This window comes from Hyperoodon ampullatus (genome assembly GCF_949752795.1).
Source record: "Hyperoodon ampullatus genome assembly, chromosome: 4".
NCBI classification, from domain to species: domain Eukaryota; kingdom Metazoa; phylum Chordata; class Mammalia; order Artiodactyla; family Ziphiidae; genus Hyperoodon; species Hyperoodon ampullatus.
The window spans coordinates 84,843,131-84,869,432 of record NC_136917.1 but is presented as its reverse complement, the minus strand read 5'-3'; the positions used below and the strand labels follow the sequence as shown (position 1 = coordinate 84,869,432).

Sequence of the window (26,302 nt, the reverse complement as noted above, 5' to 3'; positions counted from 1 at the left end):
CAAAAGTGCCACAGGAGGCAGTGCCAGCAGCAGCACGACAGCACCTATTACAACTGAAGACTTCATTCAAAGGTGAGTCAGGTCACCGTGGACCCAGGCACTTCCCTTTCCTCCAGCTTTCACTGGCTCTGGGCATAGGAGCCCTGGAGGATCGGCGACCAGAGGACACCCTTCCCAGCCGTCAATATAACCTTTGACAGAGGGAGGAACAAGGGATGGCAGGTTAGCTGGTGCTGGGTGGGAGGGGCTCGCCACCTAGACGCGCTCAAGGAGAGATGAGTTGCGCCAGCAACAGCCAGGTCCCTTTCTCACCATCCTGCTGTACACCCGGACCCATGTGCTCCCAGAGCGCGCTGGGCTCTCAACACTCGGAGCGATTGTCGTGCGTTCGGTCTCTTCCAGGCACCCGATTCCAGCGGGAGGTAGCGTGGGATGATGCTTTGCCCCTTGTGCCTTCCCCAGTCTCCAGCATCCGGAGGCGCCCTAGCTGGCTCCACCGCAGCCACTGCCAGAGAGGGAGAAAGGAAAAAAAGGGAGGGGGGTTGGAAAGGCATTGTGGAGGGAGGTGGGGAGGGAAGGACCGAAGGGGGAGGGAACCGCTCTCCTTTGCAGTGCCTCCGCCTCCTCTCTCTCGCCAGCGGTAACTGGGGTTCTCCCTCCACACCGTCTCCCAGTTCCTCGGCCCCTTCTCCGCCCACCCTCCCGCTAGAGCGTGCAGAAAGGGAACCGCAGCCCGAGCGCGGCTGACGGCGCCGGGGGAGGCGGCCGTGGGTGTGTGCGTGTGTTTGAAGGACGCCACCTCTCGCTCCTGCGTTCGCAGGCGGTGACTGGCGGCGGGGCTTCTCGCTCTGGCAACGGTGGCGACCGCGGCGGCGGCTTCCGGAGTCCCGCCGCGAAGATGCTCAAAGTCACGGTGCCCTCGTGCTCCGCCTCGTCCTGCTCTTCGGTCACCGCCAGTGTGGCCCCGGGGGCCGGGAGCCTCATCCCGGATTACTGGATCGACGGCTCCAACAGGGATGCTTTGAGCGATTTCTTCGAGGTGGAGTCGGAGCTGGGACGGTAAGGCGGAGGGGGCGGGGTGGCGAGCTGGGGCGTTGGGGGGCGCCCTGGACCTGGTGGAGCCGCGCGCCCTGTGCGCGGGCTCGGGCTTCTGGGGAAGCCCGCGGCGCGCAGCGGGCTGTCTCCCTCTCGCAGCGACAGCTCCCGAGGATGCGGGAGCCGGCCTCCCTGCCCTTCGGTTTCTACCCGCTCTGGGAGAGAGCTCAGCACCATGCAAGTGCGAGTCGGGTCTCCCCGGGAGCGCCCAGGCCGGTGCAGCTGCTAGCAGCAGCCCGACTCTCTCCCACTCTCCCTCCTCCTCACCGCGTGCCACTTCCCTTGCGTGACAGCTCCCACCGCACGTGGGCCCTGCTTTCCCAACTGGTGTCTTTGCTCAGGATTATATCTTGCCAGAGGGTCCTGTTTGTCTAGTTATTTTTTTGGGTTGGGGGGCGGAGGGAGCCTCTCCAAATCATGACAGAATTATTAAATTAGATTCTTTCTCTTTCCCTTCATCAAGCTCTTCAAAGCAAGTGGCACTAGAAATTAAACTTAAACACTAGCTTCCCTGCAGAGCCTGCTCAGGAGTGAAGGGGAAATGAATCATTTAAGAGAGTTGAAGGCAGAATAATGAACTAGTGTGGCTTTAAAGAAAAAGCAGCACTTGGGGTGGTAATTAGTGAGAAGAGTTCTGCGGCTCTTCTTTCATGTGCTGGAGTGATTTGTTTAAATTATGTATGCAGAAAACCACCTCCCTGGGGTTGTAGAAATGTTCCTCATCCCTTCTGTGAAGATCCAAACAGGTAGTGGTTTTGCCATGTGAATGATGCCATATGAACTCATATTTTTATCCATTGAAAAATATTTTTCCCTTTCTTCCTTTTTCCTTTTTTCCTTTCTGCTATCCATAGGTAAGGGCCTTCTTTTCAACACTTATTTTAGAACCAGGCCCTTTATTATAGGGAATCTAAAGATGTAATTTCAGCCTTTAACAAGTTGAAGCTTCTGTACTTACTATTCTTTGCAATTTTATTTTCCATTCTTTTTTTGCTGGAAACAGTTTAACTAACAGCCATTTTCTTTTTTATGTCATTGGAGACTACAGTGTGGGATTCTGGATGTTGGTACCTAGTGGGACTGTGTAGGGGCCACTTCTCCCCTCCAAATTGCCACTACTATTAATGGCTCACTGAGTGCAGAAGGTGTGAAAGAAAAGCAAAACTTCTGAATGAAAATTTAGGAGTTGCCACTGTTTTAAAATGTTTCAGAATATTTGAGCATTGAATAATGCATACATAAACATCCTGTTCTGATCAAGTTTTTCAATGTTCATCTGAAGATCTGCTGTAGTATGCATTCCCTAGTAGGCTGAAACTGAAATATCTCCTTCTGTAAGGTTTGAAGTCTACATAATTGTATGATGAGCTGCAGTGGAACAGTGTAAACTTCTGATTAAAGTGATAATCTACTTAAAATTGGTGAGTTTTAGAAACTGCCACCTAGTAGAGGAAGTGCCTGATGGTGCTCCAGGGACTGTCTCAACACCAAATCTAACTGCTTTCTGAGTAGTGTTTACCTTAGATGCTCCTAATTGGCTATGACTTACCATCAGCACACGTTATCTTTGTGATTAAGCTTTGCCCTCAGGAAGCTCAAGAAATTTCCTTTAATGTAAGGAATGGGAAAATGGGTAGAAAAATGAATAAACTACAAATTGTGTATATATACAAGATGGTAGACTTCATAGGGAAAACCTAAGGAATTTGGAGTTTATTATACTTTTTAAAACAGGTTGTTATATTTTGTACTAAATTTTGGAGCGTGAATATAAATCAATTATATATTGCTAAGACTCTCATTCTGCTAGCTAATCATTTGATTACCATGAAAATCACAGAATTAAAATATTTTGAGAAGAGATTTAACATTGTTACTTCTGTCCTCTTTTTCAGTATTCATGTATATTAGGTAAGTTCGCTGTAGATGGCAGAATTGGTGAGGTGCATACTTACTCCATTTGGTTGAGACTTTGAGAAATATTATCACTTCATGGTCAAAGTTGTTTTTTTTCAACAAAATAAACCTAAAACATAAAGCAACTCTGTTACAAATATAATTAGTAAGAATCTATAAAGCCAGAGAATGCAACAGAATTATAATTGTAGATATTGACTGAGTGACAAGTTTTCTTCCTCACAAGTGATAACGTTGAGGCTCAGTCGATTGGTTTCAAGTCTTTACTCTCTTTACTCCCAGTCTTGGGCCAAGTCTGCCTGCCAGTGATGACTCTAAAGCCAAAATATTTAATTCATTAGTAACACAGTTGTTATTAAGAGTAAGAGAACAATGCCCCTCGTGTTGTGTGGTGCCATTGTGGTTAGTTCCAGGATGTAGACAGTTCCCTCCAGATCAAGTATAGATTAAGTTATAGAGTAATCTATTACAATTACATGTTGTAAGCTAGTGACTCCTGAATTCAAGAAAATTGGACAAATGACCATTAGGGCAACATAGCTTGAGGATGTATTTGGGGATATCAGGGAACAAAATTCCCAAGGCTATAACCACTTGAATCCCCTGGATGGTACTGACAGCACCAATCCACATATAGCCATTCATTCCAGGGTAAATGTGATAGCTTTCTTTTTTCAGGATGAGGGTGAAGCAGGAGCTGAAGCAGGGGCTGAAGCAGGGGCCGAAGGGTGTTGAAAGGAATTATCTAAGAGTTTCAGGCAAACTAATTTATTTCCCCAAAAAACACATTTGAAAATACTGCTATGTTTATAAAATTTGTTTAAAAGTTTACAAAAATCAAGTTTACAACAAATTCAATTCTACTCAAAAAAATGAATTGGCCATGATCCTGTTCAGGACTCCATATCGTAAAGAGTGGTTGGTCCTTTGCCCAGTGATTTGAGAAATTGGTGTTTTAAAGGTTTTTCCAAGGGAGAAGGGAGCCTCCCTCTGGTCCAGATTCTGCCGGGTGGTTTGGCAAACAGAGGGACAGGATTTGGCCTGGGCTGCTCTGTGGTGATGATTTGGCCCTGTGCATCCAAACCCATGTTCTGTCTTCAGTTATTTCTCACCTTTTGTTTCTGTCTGTTGTATGAGATTGAAAGAATGTTTGTAACAAAATCAGATGTATTCCCACACACACACAAGTTCAGGGAAGCAAATGAAAGATAATTAGGACAAGAGAATAAAAGTGTGAAGATCACAGAATTAAAGTATTTTGAGAAATACTTACGTTTGCTCTCTTTTTCAGCATAGAAATTGAGTTTTTGGAATCTTTTCTTTTTTAATTTCCATGACATTTCACTATAGTTTCTTTAGGCTAATGACTTTCAGTACCTGCCCACCACCCAACTTGATTCACAATTTTTAAAAAAACTTATATAGCAACCAATTTAAGTATAATTATATAGGATCCCTTGCTATGTGTGTTCTTGCTCAGGAAACAAATTTAGATAGTGAGTCATATGTGTATATAAAATGGAAAAAAAAGCTTCATAAAACAATGTTTATTTTTATTACCAGCAATGTACTCTAATATTTCCTATTCTGTGCTGTTTAATTTTATTCTAGTTCCTTAAAAATATTGGTTGAACCTACGTGATTTCACATGCCACTAGTAGGTTGTGATTCAGTTTGAAAAGTACTGTTTTAGGCCGTAAATCTGTGTATGCCAGATTAAAGTATGAGTATGAATATCTTCCTTTCGAAAGATGCCATGAAGACCAATTGGTAACATTGAGTAGTGTCCGATTGCATAGCTCTGTAAAGAAAAATCCCCCTGTCTTTCCTTCCAACATTATTGGGTTTCCCTTTTCAAACACTATTGGAAAAACTCTAGTTTCTCCACGAGGCCTGCTGAGTGGAGTGTATTCTGGACTGGCTGAGCAATTCAGGAGGCTGGACCAAGAGCACCTTCACTGTGGAGTGGAGGAATACAGAGGCCTGAGCAGAGCTGTAGTCCACTCAGTAACATGTAACTTTGTTCCCAGGTAATGGTCAGCAAATGCTTCCTGTGAGGAAACAGCAAAGTGTGCATTTTCTGAAAGGAGGGCTCCAACCTGTGCTCCTGGCTGGGAAGGAATCGGACCCTCTCTTTTCCCTTTTCCCTTCTTTCCGTTTGTTCAAGTCCGTTCCTGAGCCATTCTTAGCCAGTGCTTCTTGGGTTCTTGGTCTTTCCCTCACACTGTCCTTTAGGGCCCCACAGCCTATCCAGCATATCCCCACAGCTGGCTGTGGATCTCCTGCCACACGCGCTGCACTTGGTATCTTAAGCTCTTTTGGGGATGATGTTGGGTTTTTTTTTTTAATCTCACTAGGAATTTAAAGTATACCTACCTGTTCAGTCCCTCTCTTGTTCTCTGTGCACCTGATTCTTTCCTCAGGCAGTTGACTCAGTAGCAAGGTGGGATTGCAATTGGGAGAACAGAAACTGGGGCTGCACAGGCTCTTCGCACCAACACTGACTACAAGTTCTGGAAGGCGGCAGGGTCTGTAGATTTGGCTGGTTCACTCTTGTGTGCTCATTGCCTGGCATAGTGCTCAGTACTCAGCAGGTGCTCAACAAATGATTTTGAAGAGAATGAATGAATGATAACAAAGTGGGCCAGGCACGGTGGGTCCTGATGTGATGATCTCAGTTCTAAGGACCCCAAGGAAAGGGAAGTCTGGTGACCTGTTTGACGTGTGTAACCATGATCTTAATCTCACTCAGCACTGGTTTCCTTTCTTGGCAGTATTGATAAGTGCCACCTCTGTAGCTTGTTGATATTGAAAATAATGCTGCTTTTCTGTTGGCAGAGTGCTTTGTGGCTCTGAAATGAAAGGGATTCAGTTTCACCTTTGCTATCATTTTACCACAGGCATGTCAGAATTAGGAGTTAAATCAACTTGAATTTAAAAGAATGAAATGCCTCCAAGCTATGCCAACCACTAAAGTTAATACATAGTAAATGCTAAATTTGAAAATACTCTCATTGTAAAGAGCCTTAAAGTCAAGTGAAGATTATGATAGGATCATTACTTTAAGAATGCACTATTTTTCCATGTTTAAATACTGTTGCAAGGGTAAAAATAACTCCTAATTTGGAAAAAAAAATAAAAAGACACAGGTGCTATCAGCTTCTAAGTTGTTCTGGTGAACTTTACTTGAAAAAAAAGAAAGAAAGAGAACGAAAACACTAACCACAAAATAGCTTCAAAGACCTTTCTTGTAAACGCTTTACCCTCAGACACATCTGTGTGGATTATGTGTTTGCAATAATACTTTTGAGAATAAAGTACTGAGTGGTAGCCAAGCGAACTGTTTCAACTACTAATTGTTATGTTGTTTTATGTTAATGATTTTTTTTTTTGCTAGCTTAAAAAGTAGTTCTCTTTAGACTCCCTTTCATGAAAGCTAACATCTAATAAAAATTACTGAATTTAAAAAATTTCAAGGTCAGGTTTATTCTGCAAAATATATTATTTGAGTCAATGAACCATATAGTTTAAGCCAAAGAATAACTTTACATGAAGTCAATAGCAGCTAGAATCAAAGTATTACTCAAATTGTATTAATCTTTACCTTAATTATTTTTAAAAATCTATTTGATAGTGCAGGAAAATCTGAAAATTTCATAACTCCAATGGTTTAATTAGGAAGTTAGATCTAAATATTGATGGCATAGTATTAGCATATAAAGGACATGTACTCTTCAGTGCAGTCTATTTTTAAAATTCTAATTGCTAATGGAGGGCAGTGGCTGTGTGGGTGATGTAAAATAATGAAAGGTTTGGGTGGGAGATTTTCCTCGGCCATCTTATCAGTGACAGATCAAATCGGGACAGAGTGCTGCATAGAGGATGATTTATAACGATGGGCAAAGGGTAGTACCTGTAAAGCTTGCTCTTTCTCTTAGAGCAGTTTCTCAACTTTGGCACTGTAGACATTTGGGCCAGATAATTCTTTGATGTGGGGCTGTCCTGTGCATTGTAAGATGTGTAGCAGTGTCCCTGGCCTCTGCCCACTAGATGCCAGTAGCAATCCTCCCCCAGCCACCCCACCCCCACCAATTGTGACTACCAAAAATGTCTCTAGACATTATCAAGTGTCACTCCCTCCTCTGTTGAGAACCACTGTCTCAGAAGCTTGAAGCTAGTCTTTTACATGATTTTCTTTTAGTTATGTAGATGGTTAACAAGGAGTTTGATGGAATAAAGTCATTTGGCTTTATTGATTATCTGCTACAACCAAATGCTTCTGACATTTTTATGTATTACCATTGATTTCTGTTGTATATGCATACCATCTGTGCTATAAGTTGCTTAATATTTTTGTTTAAATCACCTCATTTTTGTTAACCTAAATTTATTTACTGAGAATACTTATTTTCATTAAATTGAAAACCAGTATTCATCCCATAAATAGAGGCAATAAGAACAAAACATTTTTACTAAATCATAGGTAGAAATGCGTGCCTCCAGAAGGCTCCAAGCCTGAGAATTGTTTTCTCTTTGTTAAAAAGGGAGATTATCAAAGATTAGCAAAGTTAGAACCATAGTGGCACAAATTGAGGTTTTCTTCTTGATGTAAACAGATGATTGAAAATAATTGAAAAGAGAATGATGTTGTCATTTTTTGATTCCTTGTTATTTAATTCCGTGTCTTCATGCCACTTAATGTCCTCTCTGTTACAGGTCTGATCCTTTGAATAACTATGAGCTAGGCAATTTATGGTGTAGGGGGCAGGGTGAGGGGGATAGAGTATGAATGAATATGATAAATAAAACACTACTTGGCCTCCACATGTATAGTTTACTTGTAAGGCACCAACAATTAATCTAATATGAGATAAATAAATAAATAAAACTAATACCAGATGGAGATAATGAGAATTACAGCAGTCTTTACAACAGAGTGATAATTCTGACTGGGAAGATTGAGGTGTCTTCATTGGGAGGGGTGGATCTTGAATTTTGGCAGGATTTTAACAAGGTAGAGCTTTGGTGGAGAGCATTCCAGATGGAAAATACATTCTAAAGAAAAAGGCAAAAAAAAAAACCTGGCAGAAGAATGTGGGGTGTACATTTTATTTTGCAGACTTTACAAAGCATGAACATTGTAATGACAGATAAGGTTGGGAGGGTAAGTTGATTATCAGACCAAAGAAAGCCTGTAAAAAAAAATGACTAAGTTTGTATCAACTGAAAACCAAAATTATAGATAAAGAGAAAGAAACCATTATGAGAGCAAAAGGTGCCTGTAGAAGCAGCTTTGTCTTGGGCTAAAGATGTGGGACTCAGAACTTGCCACTAACTCACAATGTAGATAAGTGAGGGGGATGGGTAAGAGAGAACTTACCATGTTGGTTGAAAAAAAAGAAAGAAAAAAGAAACCCTCCAGGCACTCTAGACTAGAATAAAAAGGGGAAGTGTGGGATTGAGGGGATTAAGATCAGTTACCTACACTGGGTAAAGAGCCTGTAAAGGGATAGACAGTAACTATTTTAGGTGTTGTGAGCCACAGATCTCTGTGGCAACTCTCAACTCTGATGATTGAGTGAAAACAGCCATAGACAACGCAGAAACCAATGCACATGGCTGTGTTCCAATTAAACTTTATGACAGTAAAATTTCAATTTCATATAATTTTCACATCACATTCTTTTGATTTTTAAAAACCATTTTAAAATGTAAAAACTCTTCTTAAGTTGTGGACTGTTCAAAAATAAGTGACTGCTGTATTAGGCCCTTGGCCGGAGGTTTGCTTACCCCTGACCTAGATCAGTCAAGGTAAACTTCTACTCCTCCTCAGTTATACGAGAATTTCAGGTTAAAATGATCTCAAAACTTCATTTATTCAGGGAATTACCTTTAATCTCCCTTTTACTTTGAACATGTCAACCTGATATTAGTTTTTCCAGTGGGCACAGTCTTTAAGTGCATTCTCATCCTTTTTCTACATCTGTTGAAACTATATCAGTTGCAGTTCTTAACCTACATAGCACGTTGGCTAGCTCCAATCATCATTCATGTTTTTGAAAATGAAGTAGCTTTATTTGAAGGGTCTTTAAGTTAAATTTCCATACCATGATCAGCATTCACATTCAAAGACCATTGGAGGGTCATTTGTTTTGTGTATAATAATTAGATTTCAAGTTGCTCATTCTTCTATTATATTTGAAGTGACAGTCATTATAAAGTAATATGCTAAATAATCAATAAAGATTTGCTTCTAATTAGTAAAGTTTAATTAATTCATTTTTCTGTTTACTGATATATTATCTGCATGTTGAATAATCCTTCTATATGCCATACACATATGACAGGTGGACTAATTAAGGTCCTTTAAGTTGAGACTGTTTAAATAAGCATTTTTTTTACGAAAAGTTATTCTTTCTTAGTTTGAATAGAGTTTAGAGCTAACTAAAGCAGTCACTCATATCTTAACTAGAGCAGAGGTCTCCAAAGTGGGATGTTCATATACAGGGTGTGCATAATACAATGGGATGCTAGAAGAACATATATTTTTTTTAATTTTTGCTTTTTTAAAATGTTTTGAAAAGAACATTACATATTGGTTCAATAGCATATGTATTGCATTTATAGGTACATAAGTATACACAATTTGGGAGCATGTGCTCAAAACATTTTATTTGATGATTACTGGATCAAAGAATGGTAGTTCTAAGTGGTTACGTTTCTTACTTATATTTAAATACTAACATTTTGCTATATGAAAATGATTTTAAAGCAAATACATAGATCAAAATGCAAACAAAGAAATCATATTGCAAGGTGTGACTTTGTGCAGAAAGGGGAAGTGGGCACATATGTGCACTTGTTATGCATTTTAAGACTACCCGATGAAAGATTTTGATAAGAACGTAACTGCCATTGTAACCAAAAAAGTCACATGGCAGAGTAAAGAAAAAGAGAAAAGGAATAGTTTGCCCATCAAGCAGAGGGTTAAATGAATTTTGTTTTTCGTTGTTGTTGAACCCAAAATTCATAGGCAAGAACCTCAATTTCAAAATACCTAACTTACTTCATGGTAAATTTTGTCAACTGCTGGCTTAAGCAGGTGACTGCATTTGCCTGAAGTGTTTGGTGAGCAGGGGTTGGAGAGTTGTGAGCATTAGTGCCAGGATGCTGAGTTTAACTTGGTTCACAAATGCATCGTCATCAGTTAATTACTTCTTAAGTCATGCTTCAGGGTGATATGGTTGAAAAATTCACCAAAATTTTGGTGCAAAAATATTTAAAAACAAAACTAGACTAGAGATAACACTCTGTTTAGAATGGTCTGCTAAAAAAGTAATACATATGACATGCTCTTAACTGTTTTCTTTACTAGTTTGTGGTAGCATTCTTCATTAAAAGTGTTACTTTCTTTGATTTGTCATGATTATAGACAGAATTTAACTAATATTACAAACCAGAACAAAGAAGAGTAGGGGATAGCAAATCTGTAGTTATGTTCACACATTTATTGTTACTTATAATGCAGTATTTGAATGATTTCTTCCCACTTTCAGTCTTCATGGACTGTTTAGTAGGAACTTTTGCTTGCATTGCACAGAATCTTGTACTTTTAATTTTTTAATTTATTAATTTATTTTTAATTTTTGGCTGCATTGGGTCTTTGTTGCTGCACGTGGGCTTTCTCTAGTTGTGGCGAGAGGGGGCTACTCTTCATTGTGGTGTGCAGGCTTCTCATTGCGGTGGCTTCTCTTGTTGTGGAGCATGGGCTCTAGTCATGGGCTTCAGTAGTTGTGGCTTTCTTGCTCCGCGGCATGTGGGATCTTCCCGGACCAAGGATTGAACCTGTGTTCCCTGCATTGGCAAGTGGATTCTTAACCACTGCGCCACCAGGGAAATCCCTCTTGTACTTTTCAGCTTGGTCTGCCTTACTTCTTGTACTGTCTTGAAGGGATAGTTAGTGACTCTTTAACTTAGTGACAACCATCCATGTGGGACTTTCACAGATGTACAAAATTGTTCTTTAGTTGTGACAACTAGTCAGTCCAAGTGTTATCTTTAACAGGATATAAATGCACTGCTACCTATTCATTCAAGTGAATCTTAGCTATTTTTTCAAAGCTCCCTGTTAGGACAAGCACTGAGAAAATAAGACTATGTTATTAAATGTAACCAAATTCAAATTATATAATTCAGTAAATCAGCCTGGCCTAGAGTGTTCAGTCATAGTAGGCCTCTGAAGATTTCTTGTGTGAGTGGAAACATTTTTAGTGGTTTCTATGGGACTCTGAGTCCTTCCTCTCCTTTTTCCCTCAGTGTGAACACATAAGGTAATAAAAATGTTCAGTGAAGTAAACTTGTGAGTTCTGAGTGTAACCTGTATCTAGAAGCGAATTAAACTCATAATAATAAACAGAGCTTGTCATGTGTATGTATGCCACATCAGCAGAGTGGAAACCTGAGGAAATTGTCAGGATAATTCACAGCAAATGGTACACTTCTTTCAAATCTTGAGGTACTGAGGGAATGGAATGTCAGAGCTGAGCTGAGGGCCCCAGGGAGCAGATGAGATTCTGGCCCAGGCCAGGAGGGGGCAGCAGAGCTCCAGTCCCGGCTTGAGCTGGCAGGTGGTGGAGGGGAGTGATGCTCAGGGACGCGCAGCCCAAGGGCACAGTTGGGCAGGGCAGCTACTCAGGAAAGCTTTGAGGCTGGGGGAGCAAGTAGGGCACTCTGGACAGTTGAGAGTGGAGATGAAGGAGGACTGCTGAGCCAGGCAGGTGCTAAGCTAGGAGCTGAGCTAGAAGGTACAGGGTGCAGGCAGGAAAACAAGAAGGATAAAATTGCTGCTTGATGGCTGGGTCCCTTTGGGCATAACACTAGACCTCACTAAGCCTCATTTCTAAAGTGAAGATTTGTGGTAGTATATCCACCACAACGTTGCTCTGACGATGAAATTAGCTCGCATATGCAAAAACACTTAGCTCCATGGTTGGCACTTAAGCTTAATATCGTGCCCCAGACAGGACACGAGGTGGGAGGTAGGGGATGATGATTCCAAATTAGGTAGCTACAGGGGAAAAAAAACCTTAGTCCAACTTACTTGGGTCTTTTAGCATTCTGACTCCAACTTGCCTGCCAGCCTTGTTCCCCACCACTTCTAATTACCACCGTGGAGTGTTTACCAGGAACTTGGTGTTGAGATTTTCCTTTTTTTTTATGTGCATTGCTAATTATTTCAATAATACAACGAGGTGATCAACACGAGCATCATTTTTCAGATGAGGAGCCTGAAGCTCAGAAAGGTCAAGCAGCTTGTCCGAGCTCACGCGGCTGGGGAGGGGAGCAGAGCTGGGATTCAAGACCAGCTTGTCAGACTACGGTGCTCCTCTCTTACCTGCCATCCTCAAGGGACCCCTTATGGTCCTCATATCTCCATGGTGTTGTGCGTGAAACTCTCCTGGCCTGAAACGCTCTTCTCCTTCTAATTCCTCCAGGAGAGTCACCCTGCCCCCTAAGCCAAAGGTTTCTCCTGCCTCCCGGCTCTCATACCATGTCACACATTTATTGTCTTACAGGTAAATGCTTTGTGGCCTTCACCACCAGAGCATCTGTTCCTCAGACAGAGGAACCCTGAATCTTATCCATCTTTTGTCCTCACTACTAAGCCCATTCTCCAGCTTACTAGCTGCCCCCCATAAGTGCTTAATAAGTGTTTGTGGAATAGCGAGTGAATGAATAAATATTAGAAGAATTAGATGAACAACTGCAGGAAAATGAGCACACTCTTAAATCTCTCTTCCTTCAGGGTGTTTTTCCTATGCATATCCTCTGCTAAACCAGCACACTGTGAAATTACTTATTCAATGTCTTTGTCCTTCTCTTTAGAATGTAAGCCTCTGTGGGCAGGACCTCTGTCTCTTTGCTCATTACTGTGTCCCCAGGCCTATTGCAATGCCTGGTGTGTAGTGAGCACTCATTAAATATTTGTTGAGTAAATGAGTCAGTTGTACCAGCAGGGCATCTGCAATTGAAAGTCCTTTGTAATGCTAGGGGCTCTGGTCTTTTATCAGGCTGCTCTGTCTTAAAGAGCCCCCCCCATGTCTGAATGAACTGGGAATAGTGTGACCTTCTGTGATTAGATCATCTTTGTTGAAGGTACTCTCTAGCCACAACCATCTGTGCATCTATGTTTTCTTCCAGTTGAATTCTCTGGATGATTACCTTAGTTCTTTACCGCCTGTTCAGGAGACAGAGCAGCTTTTGGAGTAAGTAGGGTTCTAAGCTCCAAAGGCTTTGTAAATGTGTTGGAGGCTCCTTGAATAATTTTTTTTCTTATTTTGTACTTTTTAAATGCCTAATCTCTTTTTTAGAGACATGTACTCATTATTATATTTGCTCATTTTTACTTCTGTAAGATGGTATGGAAAAAACCTGAGCTATCTCTTTGGCCAGCCCAATAATTATTCCATCTCTATTTTTGATGACAGAGGCCAGGGAAGTATGGTGAAAGAAAGATTGTGTATAGGAGAGAGGGGAGCAGAGATGGAGCTGAGGGATGGAAGGAAGGTCACTCCTCACCTAGGGCTATTTTTTGTTTTCTGAGTTAGCTACACCTCAGCCCACAAGCACCTCTCTGTCCCTACCTGACTTCTCCCTGTTACCATTGTCCCACAAGAGCCCAGGTCCATTTCATTTTCCTTGTATCTCCCCTTGTTATGGTCTGAATGCTTGTGTCCCCACCATGGATTCTTATGTTGAAGCCCTAACCCCCAATGTGATGGTATTTGGAGAAGGGGCCTTTGAGAGGTGGTTAGGGTTAGATGAAGTCATGAGGGTAGGGCCCTAATGATGGGATCTGTGCCCTTTTAAGAAGAGAGACGGGAGAGCATACTCTCTCTCCCTGTGCCATATGAGGACACAGCAAGAGGTCAGCTGTCTGCAAGCCAGGAAGAGAGCTCTCACCAGAACCCGACCATGTTGGCGCCCTGATCTTGAACTTCCAGCCTCCAGAACTGTGAGAAATAAATATCTGTTGTTTAAGTCCCCCAATGTATTTTGCTATGGCAGTTGAGCTGGCCAAGATGCCCATGTACCCCTTCCCCCACTATCTATCTAACTTTGGTCACAACCTCAGAATCTGCCTGCAGTGTCTCAGAAACTAACCCGAGTTAATCTAGGCTAATGTGGCAAGCAGAGCTTGAGGAAAGTGATGTACTTTTCCTTTCCCAGATGCCCACCATTGTTCTTCTCCCAGATGTTGGGGGATGCAGTCAAGAGGCCCACTTCACAGGCAGTATAGCGCGGCCTTGGCTTTATCTAGGAGCTGCCTTCTGGCATTACCACCTTGGTATCCACTGTGCATCCATATCCATACCTGTTGGCTTTCCAAGTGCCCGTGCCTGCCAGCTCCCAGCATATTATTTCCTCAGCAGCTGGCACAGGATTTTTTTGTTGCCAGCTAGAAGCTCAGCTATTAAAAAATAAAACTTGGCCCATCTTGAGAATCATATGTTTCCATCAGAACTTGGATCTGCATTCTGGCACAACTCATAGAGTCATGCACCTCTCTCAGGACCAAGAACCCAGTGTTCCTCTGGGTCTCTGACCACACTTTCATCTGCTTGTTCCAAATGCAGTTTCCAACCTGGAGTAACCTGTGATGCTTGTGATTTGTTATGCACCAGTTTACCAACATTTACTTGGTCTTTTTGAATTTATTAACTTGTTCAGTGTTTCTTTAGCACTAGATTGCCTTCTCTGATAGTTTGTGTCAGTTTTATATCTTAAATTGTTAATTCTCAAGAATCAGATTCATGTTTCCTCAGTTAATGAGAAGCTAACAGACAACACAGAGGCATGGAGTAAACACTGCATGACTTTGCATGAGCTTGAGGCAGTCCAAGAAAGAAGATGTTAATATTTATAAATATCTGACTGCTGTTCTTTTGTATTTCACATACTGAAAATAATGTGTGGTATAACCTTAAGGTTTTCCATATCTTCAGACAAAAGGACAGTTGGGGCAATTTAAAATAACTGCTGTAGATGGGTCTTTCTGTATAATTTTTACAGTTTGCTTTTCTTATAAGAAGAGCATTAACATTAGAGAATATTAATCATTTTGTAGCTTTGAGATCTTATTTGTGCCAACTTTAACTTTGTCATATATTTATTAATTTTTTATTGAGAATAATGCATTCTGCACTGGAAAGTTAAATAACCAGACCCAGAATCACTGCAACTTGACTGTGATTCAGAAATAAATATGAGAGTCCTAGAAATCATTTAAGGATGTTAAAAAAACAAAAAAAAACCCAGATGTGATTAGGAATATTTTAAAGCAGGCTGTAGTCTGTGTACACTGATAAAAACATATCACATAAAAAAGACTTCTTGTATTAAAATGACATCAGTATTAGCCATGCATAAAGAATATATTTCTCTAACTTGGTACCTAACTAGTAAAATAAAGTTTGACTTTTGGTTTCATCATACGTTTCTTTAGTAGCTGCTGTTAATTGTCTTAGTCTCTTTTCTGGTGAAGGGATTTCTTTGAAGCACTTAAGAAACAAATGAATAAACTTTGAGAAAGGTGTTAATGAGATACAAATGGCTAGGAAAAAAGGGGGAAAAAATAGAGACCAGATGACTTAGGAGCTGTCTTACTGACTGTCATTCAGTTAAGGGGTATTAATTCTGGAATGGCTCTCTGTAAAGAAGGAGGTGATTAGATATCACAATCCTAAGTGATTGGATATCATTGTCTTTTGAAATGTCTTCTGATTCCAAGATTCTGAACATGAGTTGGCTATAGGCACTCTGAGAATAAAAATCAGGGCTGCAGGCCATATAAAATGAACCCATGACTCCAACAGATATTAATAGAACCCCCAGTGGCAACTGTGGTGTAAAAATACATTCCAACTCTGGTACCTATTAGCTGTCTATTGTTAATTAATTTTTTAAACTGTAATGAGCTTCATTTTCCTCATCTGTAGAATGAAAATACTAGTGCCTTTCTCACAGGATTATTGCAGAGATTTTAAAAAGACAAATTATGTGACTATTAAGCAAAAAAGCTGTACACATACTGCATGAGACTTTTTATTTTAATAATAATAATAAATTTTTTTACTATTAACTCCAGACTTTATTTGGATTTCATCAGCTTTCCCATTAATGTCCTCCCTCTCTTCCAGGCTCTAATCCAGGCAACCACATTGCATTTAGTTGGCATGTTTCCTTGCCTTCTCTGATATGTGACAGTTTCTCAGTCTTTCCTTGTTTTTCATGACCTTGACAGTGTTGAGTATTGGACAGGTGTCCTTTAGAGTGCCCCCTAATTTGGGTTTGCCTGTCATTTTTCCACATGATTAACTGGGGTAGTGAGTTTTTGGAAAGAATACCACAGAGGTGAAGTGCCCTTCTTGTCACATCCTATCGGGGTACTCGAAGCCACCTGACATCTCTGTTGATTTTAACCTTCATCACTTGGTGAAGGTGGTGTTTGCCAGATTTCTCTGCTGTACGGTTACTACTTATCCCTTCCCCTACTGTCTAGTCTTTGGAACTGAGTCGCTAAAGCTAAAATAACCAACTCTTGGGAGGGAGGGTGATTAAGCTCCACCTCTTGGAGGGAGGAATATCTACATATTATTTGTAGTTCTGTAGAGAAGATTTGTGAGATATTTTATTACTAATAAATTCTTACATGTATATAAGATGATTGGATATCTTAAGTCATTTTCCAAAATTCTTTTAAAAATATACTGCCAGCATACATCATGCAATTAGGAATGTACTAGATGGTGAGAAACTTGGAATCTAGTAGAAGCTGTCCCTGGAATCTTGTGCTTAGACAATGGAGAGTATTGGAGATGTGTGTTTAGGGGGAAGGTGTGAAGTCAAAAACTCTCTTTTGTTTTGATGGAGGTAGATAGGCTCTAGACAGTAGTTGGTCTCTTTCTGTGTCTTGTAGGTGCATAATTCATAATAGGAATGGCTCTCATTTCAGATGGCCTGCTGAACTCTCTGTTCGAAGACCATATAGGCAACTGTGATGCAGGTTATTCAAACTGACTCCATCTTCCACTCACCTCCAACCAACAGCCATTACCAAACCTGCTTCTCTATTTGTGTATTCCATCTCAGTAAATGTTACCACCATCTACCTTGGCTCCCTACCTAGGATCATGGGAGACATTCTGGATTTTTCCTTCACCCCTGCTAATAAGACATATTCTTTCACTTAACAGATATATGATCCTGGGAAAGTCCCTTATCCATTCTGAGTCTCAAAAGAGGTATAATAATCTCATAAATTTATTATGAGGATTCAGTGAGATCATACATTATAAAGTTCTTGGCATGATGTATATTGCACAATTCAATGAAAGTCATTCGGTGTGACCTCTCTTAAATATATTTTAAATCAGGGGTCCTGGACCTTTTAGTTCTATAAATTAGGAACTCTTTCCCAGAGTACTGCACTGGTATCTTAAATACTGTCTCTACTCATCCACTTCCCACTCCGCTTGGAAGGTGACCTTTCAAAGACCAAGTTTGATTATGCCACTCCCCTACTTAGAATCTTTTAACATTTTGCACCCCATCCAGGATGTGGAACCCTTTTACACAAACAGCGGGTCTTTTCAAAACAGCTCCTGTTGCTTTCCTGTCTTACCTTCACCAAGCCTGCATTCTCACCTTGGGTTCCAGCCCAACCAGCTATTTTTCCTCATGTAGGATCTGTCATGCTGCCCCATTTCAGTGTGCAGTATGCAGCACCTCCACTGTCTTTTCCCCAATGAGCACCCTTCACACCATACACTCCTTGTCTACTATTTCAACACCTTTTTCTTCTTCGTGTGAGCACAGGAAAGCCTTGCCTGACTCAGAGGAAGGCCGTCTTACACTCTGCTTCTATAGCTCTGGTGTACTGCTAGCAGGATCCCCTGCCTCTGCATCTTGATTGGGGTGCTTCTAGGATAGTTTCATTCCCATGTGCCTGCACAGGCTCTGGCAGAGGGAAGATTTTTTACTGCTCTGCTAAGGATATAGGTTATATTTTGATTGAGTTAATATAACTGAAAGTTTTACTAGCCCTGTGGTGGTCCCTGTTCCCTTCTAGGCCAACCATGCCTTTTCTCTTCTTCTTTCTTTTCATCTTTTGAAGCTTCAGAGAGAATGAGGCAGGATTCAGGCAAATATCTGGGAGAGGGGCATAGATAATGGTTCTCTCTTGTTTTCAAAAAGGAGCACTGTTGGTGGCATTGTCAAGCCTCAAATTGTAAAAACACTGAAAATATCGTGACTAAATGTGCATATGACTAAAATGTGTGTACATCTACACCATTCTTAATATTCTTACTTAGATTTTCAGAACTGTAGAGCTGGATAGCACCTTAGAAAATCAAGCCAAGGGAAGGCACATGTCTTTCCCAGCTCTCCAAAGCTAGTTAGTAGTAGAAGTGGGCCAGAACCTTGGCCTTCTGTACTTTGACTCTGTGACACACTTCCTTCCCTCATGAGTGCCATTTAAGAAGCCAGGGCTTAAATTAAGCCACTCCAAGCTCTTCCTCCTAGACCTTTCCTGAGTTATTTCAGAATACAACATTCCTTAATCTCCAAGAAGCTCTTACAGATTATAATTTTTAAATTGGCACTATTTTCTATTTTGTATGTTGTGCTTTTCTTTTTTTTGCGGAGGATATAGTCTTAAAAATTAAAATGCAGCAAAACTATTAAACATTGGATATTTTACACTTAATTTCTTTCACATTTTGGGCAGTGTTCATTCACCTTGTAAAAAGAACCTCTGTCCCTAAATGTATTGAAATTACGTTTAAGAGTCTCAGCATGCATGTCAGAGTGCAGTCTGTTCCTGTTGGTCTTTGGGGGCTGAGATTCTCATTCTTACACAACTCATTAAGAAACTAGTCAATATGGGAACATATGTATATGTATAACTGATTCACTTTGTTATAAAGCAGAAACTAACACACCATTGTAAAGCAATTATACTCCAATAAAGATATTAAAAAAAAAGAAACTAGTCAAATATGTAAGTGCCCCATCCACTTTAAAACGGCTACCTATGTTAAACTATAATATAAATAAATAGGCTTTCTTTGTTCTTCCTGAGTCCAGGAAAATTGAATGTTTGAGAAGATGAATTAATATATTACTCCAATATTTAGCACTACTTAGGAACTGGAAAAATTACATGGAGGTATTGTTATGGTGCCTGCACATGTCATGAGACCAAGGCTATTTTCTTATAGCTGGGGATGCTACTGATTCCAAAAGTCATTTATAACAGGAATATATTGGATATTTATTCTTAATTTCAATTAATGCCGCCAGCATCTGATTTGCATTAAATAAATATTCTTGTTTTTTCTTCCTAACCCCAGTAGTTTTGCTGACTACAGTGATAGGCTGTCAAGTTAGGTTTGAATTCCTTTAACTAAGAAAAACTATTTTTATTTATTGTTGATAGAAACGACAGAAATTTTCATTATCTACAACAGGGAAAATTGCAACAATGTCTTATTTTGTTCCCATGCCTATATCTAAGCCTGTGCTGAAGAATGCAACACTAGTAATATTTAATGCTATATCTCGTCTTCCTTTCTTAGTATGCCTTCCCTGACATGAGTCAGCACAGCCATTTTTAAATTTCTCTCAAACAACTTCTACTTTGGCCCCTTCAATCTGGGTTTTATCCTCATAATTCCATTAAAAAGTGACAGGTGAGTTCCACTAGACTTCCACCTCCCAAATTGATTCTCTGATCTCACTTTTTAAACCTCTTAACTGCCTGTCAATCTGCCGATAAATTTTCCCTTACTTTTTTAAAAGTGATAAGATAACCATGCTCTGCGTGCCATGAAATGCTGAGCATTCATAGACAAAGTTTACTGATGTAAATAAAACTTACCATAAGATTCTATTGGGTGTTCATAATCATGTGAACAGTGTTATCAGTCCCAGAACAAATGGTTCTCACAAGTCCCAGGAGCAAATGGTTCTCACAATGTATAACCTGTGTTCAGCCAAACCACATTTTTAGTTCTATTCTTCAATATCTATTTATAACAAGAATCAATGTTGGCAGTTTTTCCTGCCACCATGTAGAACAGGAATTCCTAACTTTAATCCATAGACCTCTGTGCCTATGTTTTAGGACTATATGAAACTCCTGAAATTGAAAGCAAAATATTGCTTATGTAATCATTTTTCTGAGGAAAGTGACCATAGCTTTCATCAAATTTTCAAAGGTGTTTAAGCAGCCTTGATGTTTGAGGTTTACCCAGACATATATATTCTTACATCTGCTCAGAACATTTGGGTAGCGTGAAGCTTGTATTGACCTAATCATTTAGCAAACTTTTTTCCCTTTTCTGCTGCCCTGCCCAGTCCAGTTATCCTTAAACAGAGATTTTTATATTCTTATATACCCAGTTTTTACCTCTTCCGTATTCCCTTTAATTAGTTAGGATACTGTTATATGCAGGTGCAATTCAGCAAGCATATATCGAAGTGCCAAAAGAAACCCAACTCAGATTATGTTAAACAACGAAATGGATTAATTGGCTCAAATAAGTAAAGTCCAGAGGTTGTTCAGGTTTTACATGTGGTTTGACTTGGAACACATTTATTTTTCTTCATTTCTTTCAGCATTGCCCTCCTAAGTTTGTTGGCTTGTCTTCATGCCAGCTTTCCTCATGTTAGCAAAATGCGGCAGTTTCAGTCCTGATGTTGGCAACCAACCATCATCATCCAGGACAGTAAGGATCTTCACTTCCTTGTACCACTTAATAAAGCAGAATCAATCAACGTGGTTGAGGGGCGTCAGTGCATTAATTGACTTAAGCCTGTATTACCATCATACTTGAACAAGTCATGGAGACAAAGGGGAAGAGATTACAGTTTTTGATTAGTGTTAGTCAGGGTCTACTTTTAGGACTCTGGCATTTCCAACTTGGAGGTGGATGTAGGTGCTAGTAGGAAAGATGCTGAGAAGCAGCTAACAATATTTATTATGTCCCTTAAATTAAGTGGGGTTCAGGCATACAGCTCCTGGTATCTGATTGCAGTTATGCCGTAGAAGATACGATTTTACTGAGGTAGAAGATGGGACTTTATCGCGTGCCATAAAGAAAGTTATGTAAAACATTAGTTCCTTGGGATGTTTCATCAGAGTTCTGCCAGAGAAACAGACCAGTAATTAATACACACATGCACACAAATTCACATTTATTTAAAGATTATTTATTTTAAGTAATATTTTAAATATTATAAAATATAAATAAATACTCATTTAAATATTATTTATTTATTTCAAGGAATTGGCTTATGTGATGTGGAGGCTGGCAAGCCCAAAATTTGTGGGGCAGGAAGGCAGACTAGAAACTCTTGGGCAGGAGCTGATGCTGTAGTCTTGAGGTGGAATATCTTATTTCTCAGGGAAACCTCAGTTTTGTTCTCAAGGGCTTTCAACTGGTTGGATGAAGCCCACCTACATTATTGAAGGTAACCTCGTATACTTTAATGTCACCTAATTATAGACGTTAATGATATCTACAAAATACCTTCACAGAAACATCAAGACTGGCGTTTAATTGAATAACAAGCTACTATAGCCTAATGAAGTTGACACATAAAACTAACCATCACAGGTGTTAATAATTGTAAGGTCAAAGAAGGGTTCTGTGTTTAAACAAATTTGAGAAATGTTATATTAAACGTTGCTCTAGGACTTTTCATTCTTTAATGTGCTCAAGTACATTGTGGTTTTGAACTATTTCTCAGACTTATTTGATCAGGGACATTTTTTTGTTCCCCTGAAGACTATCTCACTGTACTAGTGAATACATTTTGGGAAACACTGGATTAAATTATGACTGAGAAAAAGGGTTTTACTGTAACTATGGGCAATTTTATTTGTCTGTATGTTTCTGTTGTTTGTGTTTTTAAATGTATTAGTGTGTGCTCCTCTTTCTCTGTTAAATTATAAGCCCTTTTGGGATCACACTTTGTGTTTTCACAAAGTGGAAATTCAATAGTTGACTGAGAAATATTTTTAGATAAATGAATGGTTATTAAGTCTTGGGTTAATGATCTTTATATTTGCTCAGAGCCATCACTTTCCCTTGGCGGATATTAAATTGCAATAGCTTTAAACTGTTTGCTGACCTTTGGAAATTTTCTCACTGTGGGGAACCATTCAGTTCGATGAAGCAGGTTCTATGTCCTGGACACAGTGTCTCATTTTATTACTTTTACTTTTTAATGTGACAGGCTATAACGTTGTTCCACTTAAGAGATTATTTAAATCCATAGAAAACAAGTGAAAGAAAAGAACAGGACAGGTTAAGGCCCTGAAAGTGTTTCTGTTTTTGTTTTTGTTTTGCTTTACTATCCTCTCACAGTATCCAGCATGTTGCTTTACTCTCAGTGGTGCTTGGTATATGTTGTGCCTGACTCTTAGAAGAGAAAAATATTTTCCCTTAACTCTGCTTAAATCCATTCTTATTGTGATGAGAAATTATTAGATCAAACAGAGCTGAGATTTGCTCTCCTGTAACCTATCACATGGAATATCACATGGTCTAGAGATGGTTTAGAGTCTGGATGTGGCTTAAAGTCCTGGCCAAAGACTATGACCAGTAATCAAATCATGTTGTGGGCAGATCCATTTGCCTGAAAGGCAGTGGAGCATGAAAGACAGATGTGATTGTCACCTGCATGTCCCTGTGCATGTGAGCTGTATCTTGGATCCCTGCCAAATCCTCTGAGCTGCTTACTGTATGAGGGCCACCCTAATCTGTCTGCATGGATGTTGTGAACAAGTAAACATATTTTTGGAAAACAAATCAAAATTTAAAGTCTGATATTATTAGAAAGGTACTAGTTGAATCTGAAGAAACTATTGTTTTAAAATAGCAAGTTTGATTGAATTCAACCAGAATACTTAAAAGCCAGTTTGTGTGTGTAGGCATGGAAAAGTGGCCATATTAATTTCCTGTTCGTTTCCTCACTGTCATAAAGAAAAAGAGGCTTTAAAGCTGCCATCAGTCTAGAAGTTGGGGTAAAGCCCAACCTTGTAAAACTTAAAAGGTTTCTTCTTCTGTTGTGGCCTCTCCCGTTGTGGAACACAGGGTCCGAACGCACAGGCTCAGCGGCCATGGCTCACAGGCCTAGCCGCTCCACGGCATGTGGGATCTTCCTGGACCGGGGCACGAACCCGTGTCCCCTGCATCGGCAGGCAGACTCTCAACCACTGTGCTACCAGGGAAGCCCCCTAAAAGGTTTCTTCTTCTTGAGGACAGAGACGGTCCTGAAATTGCCTGTTCTGATTGAGACAATAACCTGAAAACTGAAGAAAAGCTGGCTTTAAAACCTTTTTTCCCAGATTATAAAGTGAATAACCTAAATATTACCATATTTATATATAACATATATAAAAGTATCTATATTTATTACAAATTAATATGTTTAAATGTATTAAATATCTAAATTATAGCATAAATTTGTTTTGAGTGTAGAAGTTTTGGAAATGATAGATAAACAAAAGGCATACAATAAAAATTACTTTTAATCCCATTACTCAGAAATGATCACTATTCACATTATACTCAGTTCTTTTTGTATTTGTATATGTGTATAATTGTTTTCATCTAATTATTTATCTCCCCAAACAGTTACTTTGTTTTAGGGTTAAGGTTAATGTTAATGTTTTATAAATTTACAAATATATTTATTGTTGACTGATTTTAATATGCTTTTATATAATTTATATAAAATATAAAAACATATTTAATGTGTTCTTTTGTTGAGTAGACAAAATCACATACAGCAATAGCAGCTGATCTTTAACAGGTATGTACTATGAGCTGGGCATGTTATCTTTATTGTCCTCAACTCTCACAATAACCTGCCAGGTGGGCATTATTAACCCACGGAAACTGAGGCCTGGGGAAAGCAATAACCTGCCAGGTCACACTGGCAGTAAGCGCCGTGGTGCAGGATGGTCTGGTTATCTGTCTGACTCCAAAGCTTATACTTCTTAAAACTGTCACATTGCCTCTTCTGAAGTGAATTCCCTGTCAAATTTACTAGGTCCCAGACAAAATATCTAAGATATAATGAAATGAAATTATGAGAAAATTGGCCAAGCACACCAATTTGATATTCAGAACCTGACACAGGCAATTCAGAGTGCTTTCACATTTCAGAGGTACGGTGTGACTGTACCATCAGGGAACTCTGAAGAGCTGGGGGAGAGAGTCCTTTGGGCTGGTCCTACCTGATTGAAGGCATGATGCAGTTCTTTAAAGAAAGAAGATATTCTATACAGGCTTTTCTTAAAAATCAGGTTTGTTTCTGATAATGGCCTCAAAGTAGTATCAGAAGACCAAAATTGGTGACTTTTAGCTGATAACCCATATTATTTTTTGTTATCCGTTATCAGTGCCTATGGGCTCATTACGTGCTGACTTTATTTCTAGAATGATGCACACATAACTGAAGGCTCAATGCCATTTCCCAGTATACTGCTGCCTCTTCGTATAGTGTCTCCATCGCTTCAACATTCACTTCTTTTTCCTCATATCTGCTTCATTCTTCATACTTTCTATGCTTACCTGGATCCCATTTTACCATCTCTCTCTTCATTTTTCTTTCAGTTTTCCATTCCCAATCACCATTATCTTCTGTCCTGACTACCATTTTATCTTCCACGTTGACCTTCGATTCCTGTGCCAGGCAATACTGAGCCCTTTCCTTGAGCTTTCGCATATTTTTCATCCTCTTTGTCTAGCACTTCCCACCCCTCAGTGAAGTGTGACTTCTGTCAGCCCGACAACTACCTTCGCTTTGTAAATTCTTGGACATTCTTTGCTGTTGCCTACTGAACTTAGATAAAACTTGAGCTTCTAGAGTGGTGGACATTTCTGTATCTTTAAGAAGTATAATGTGGGTAGCTGCATTTTATACTTTCCACTTCTCTTAGCTGCACTTTCCTGAGGTTCTATTACCAGAAGAAAGGTTCTTGCGTTGTTAATAATCTGCTTATATTTTACTCTTCAGCAATCTTTTGTACACTGCACAAAGGCTTTTGACCAAAAAAATGACATCCAGTCCATTCTGCACTGGCCAAGACATTTCATTCCAGAGGAATAGGTGTCTTTTTTGAATTCTTTCTCCAGGGTCATTTAGTCCAGCAGAGGTATTGTCTGCTTGGGTGTCCAAGTTGATCTTGGAAATATACAAGTGCACTTGTAGTAATTTAAAAACAAAAACAAAAAAAACCTCCAAGACCATAACAGAGAGGAACTACCTAACGAGACACATTCAGTGTGTTTGCCATGCCCACTGCATCACTAGTCTAGAAGGAAGGCAGGGCTGATTAATTACAGCCGTATCTGTGATTTTTTTTGTGTCTGTGCTTTCCTTTTCTTTCTTTTTTTTTTTTTTTTTTTTTTTGTGACACGCGGGCCTCTCACTGTTGTGGCCTCTCCCATTGCGGAGCACAGGCTCCAGACGCTCAGGCTCAGTGGCCATGGCTCACAGGCCCAGCCACTCCGCGGCATGTGGGATCTTCTCGGACCGGGGCACAAACCCGTGTCCCCTGCATCGGCAGGCAGACTCTCAACCACTGCACCACCAGGGAAGCCCTGTGCTTTTCTTTAATTCTCCATTTGCTTTTAATTTTTGTCCTTTCTGCCTAGTCTGTCCTTCCCTTTAAATGCTTCTAAATATCAAATCTAAATAAGTAAGAATGTGATACATAACTGTGATGGAATGGAAATTTCAATATGTGTTCATCAGTGAAGGCTTCCTGGTACAGATGTACATTGAGGCAGCTCATACTTTTCTAGTTCATTTTGTGTGGTGTAAGTATATGACTTTGTGGCAGTGAGTTTGGGGTTCACCAGGTCTTCAGTGTTCATGTCTCCTTGCCATTAATGAACTCAGATTTGATGGGAGAGAGCAGGGAATAATTATGAGTCCAAACTCTTGCATATATGTACATTTTCTTTTTCTTTATGCTTGTATTACTTCTTGATTCATGTTAGCATAACAGAAAGCATCTGGGCTAGGGCAGAGAGTTATGGGATGCCAAGGCATAGTCATCATTGTAGAATGCCAAGGAACCATCATATTCATGACAACTCTGGGAATTACTCCCCAAGTCTGTAGTCACACATTTTCCAAGAATGGATCTATTTGGAGGTGTATTTTAAACTTTGTCAACGTCATTCGTATTGGCTTCTTCAGTTGA

At 39.9% G+C, this 26,302-nt stretch overlaps 1 protein-coding gene across 1 annotated transcript in view; it reads left to right on the top strand.

Moving 5' to 3' along the window:
• Positions 1-835: 835 nt before the first annotated feature.
• CAMK4 (calcium/calmodulin dependent protein kinase IV) overlaps positions 836-26,302 on the top strand; it is a gene marked incomplete at its 3' end in the record, with an annotated part of 222,803 nt that continues 197,336 nt past the window's right edge. Inside the window, exon 1 of the mRNA XM_079703277.1 lies at positions 836-1,059. Within this exon, the coding sequence (XP_079559403.1) occupies positions 899-1,059 (161 nt within the window). The 5' untranslated portion in view covers positions 836-898. The remainder of the gene's footprint in view (positions 1,060-26,302) is intronic.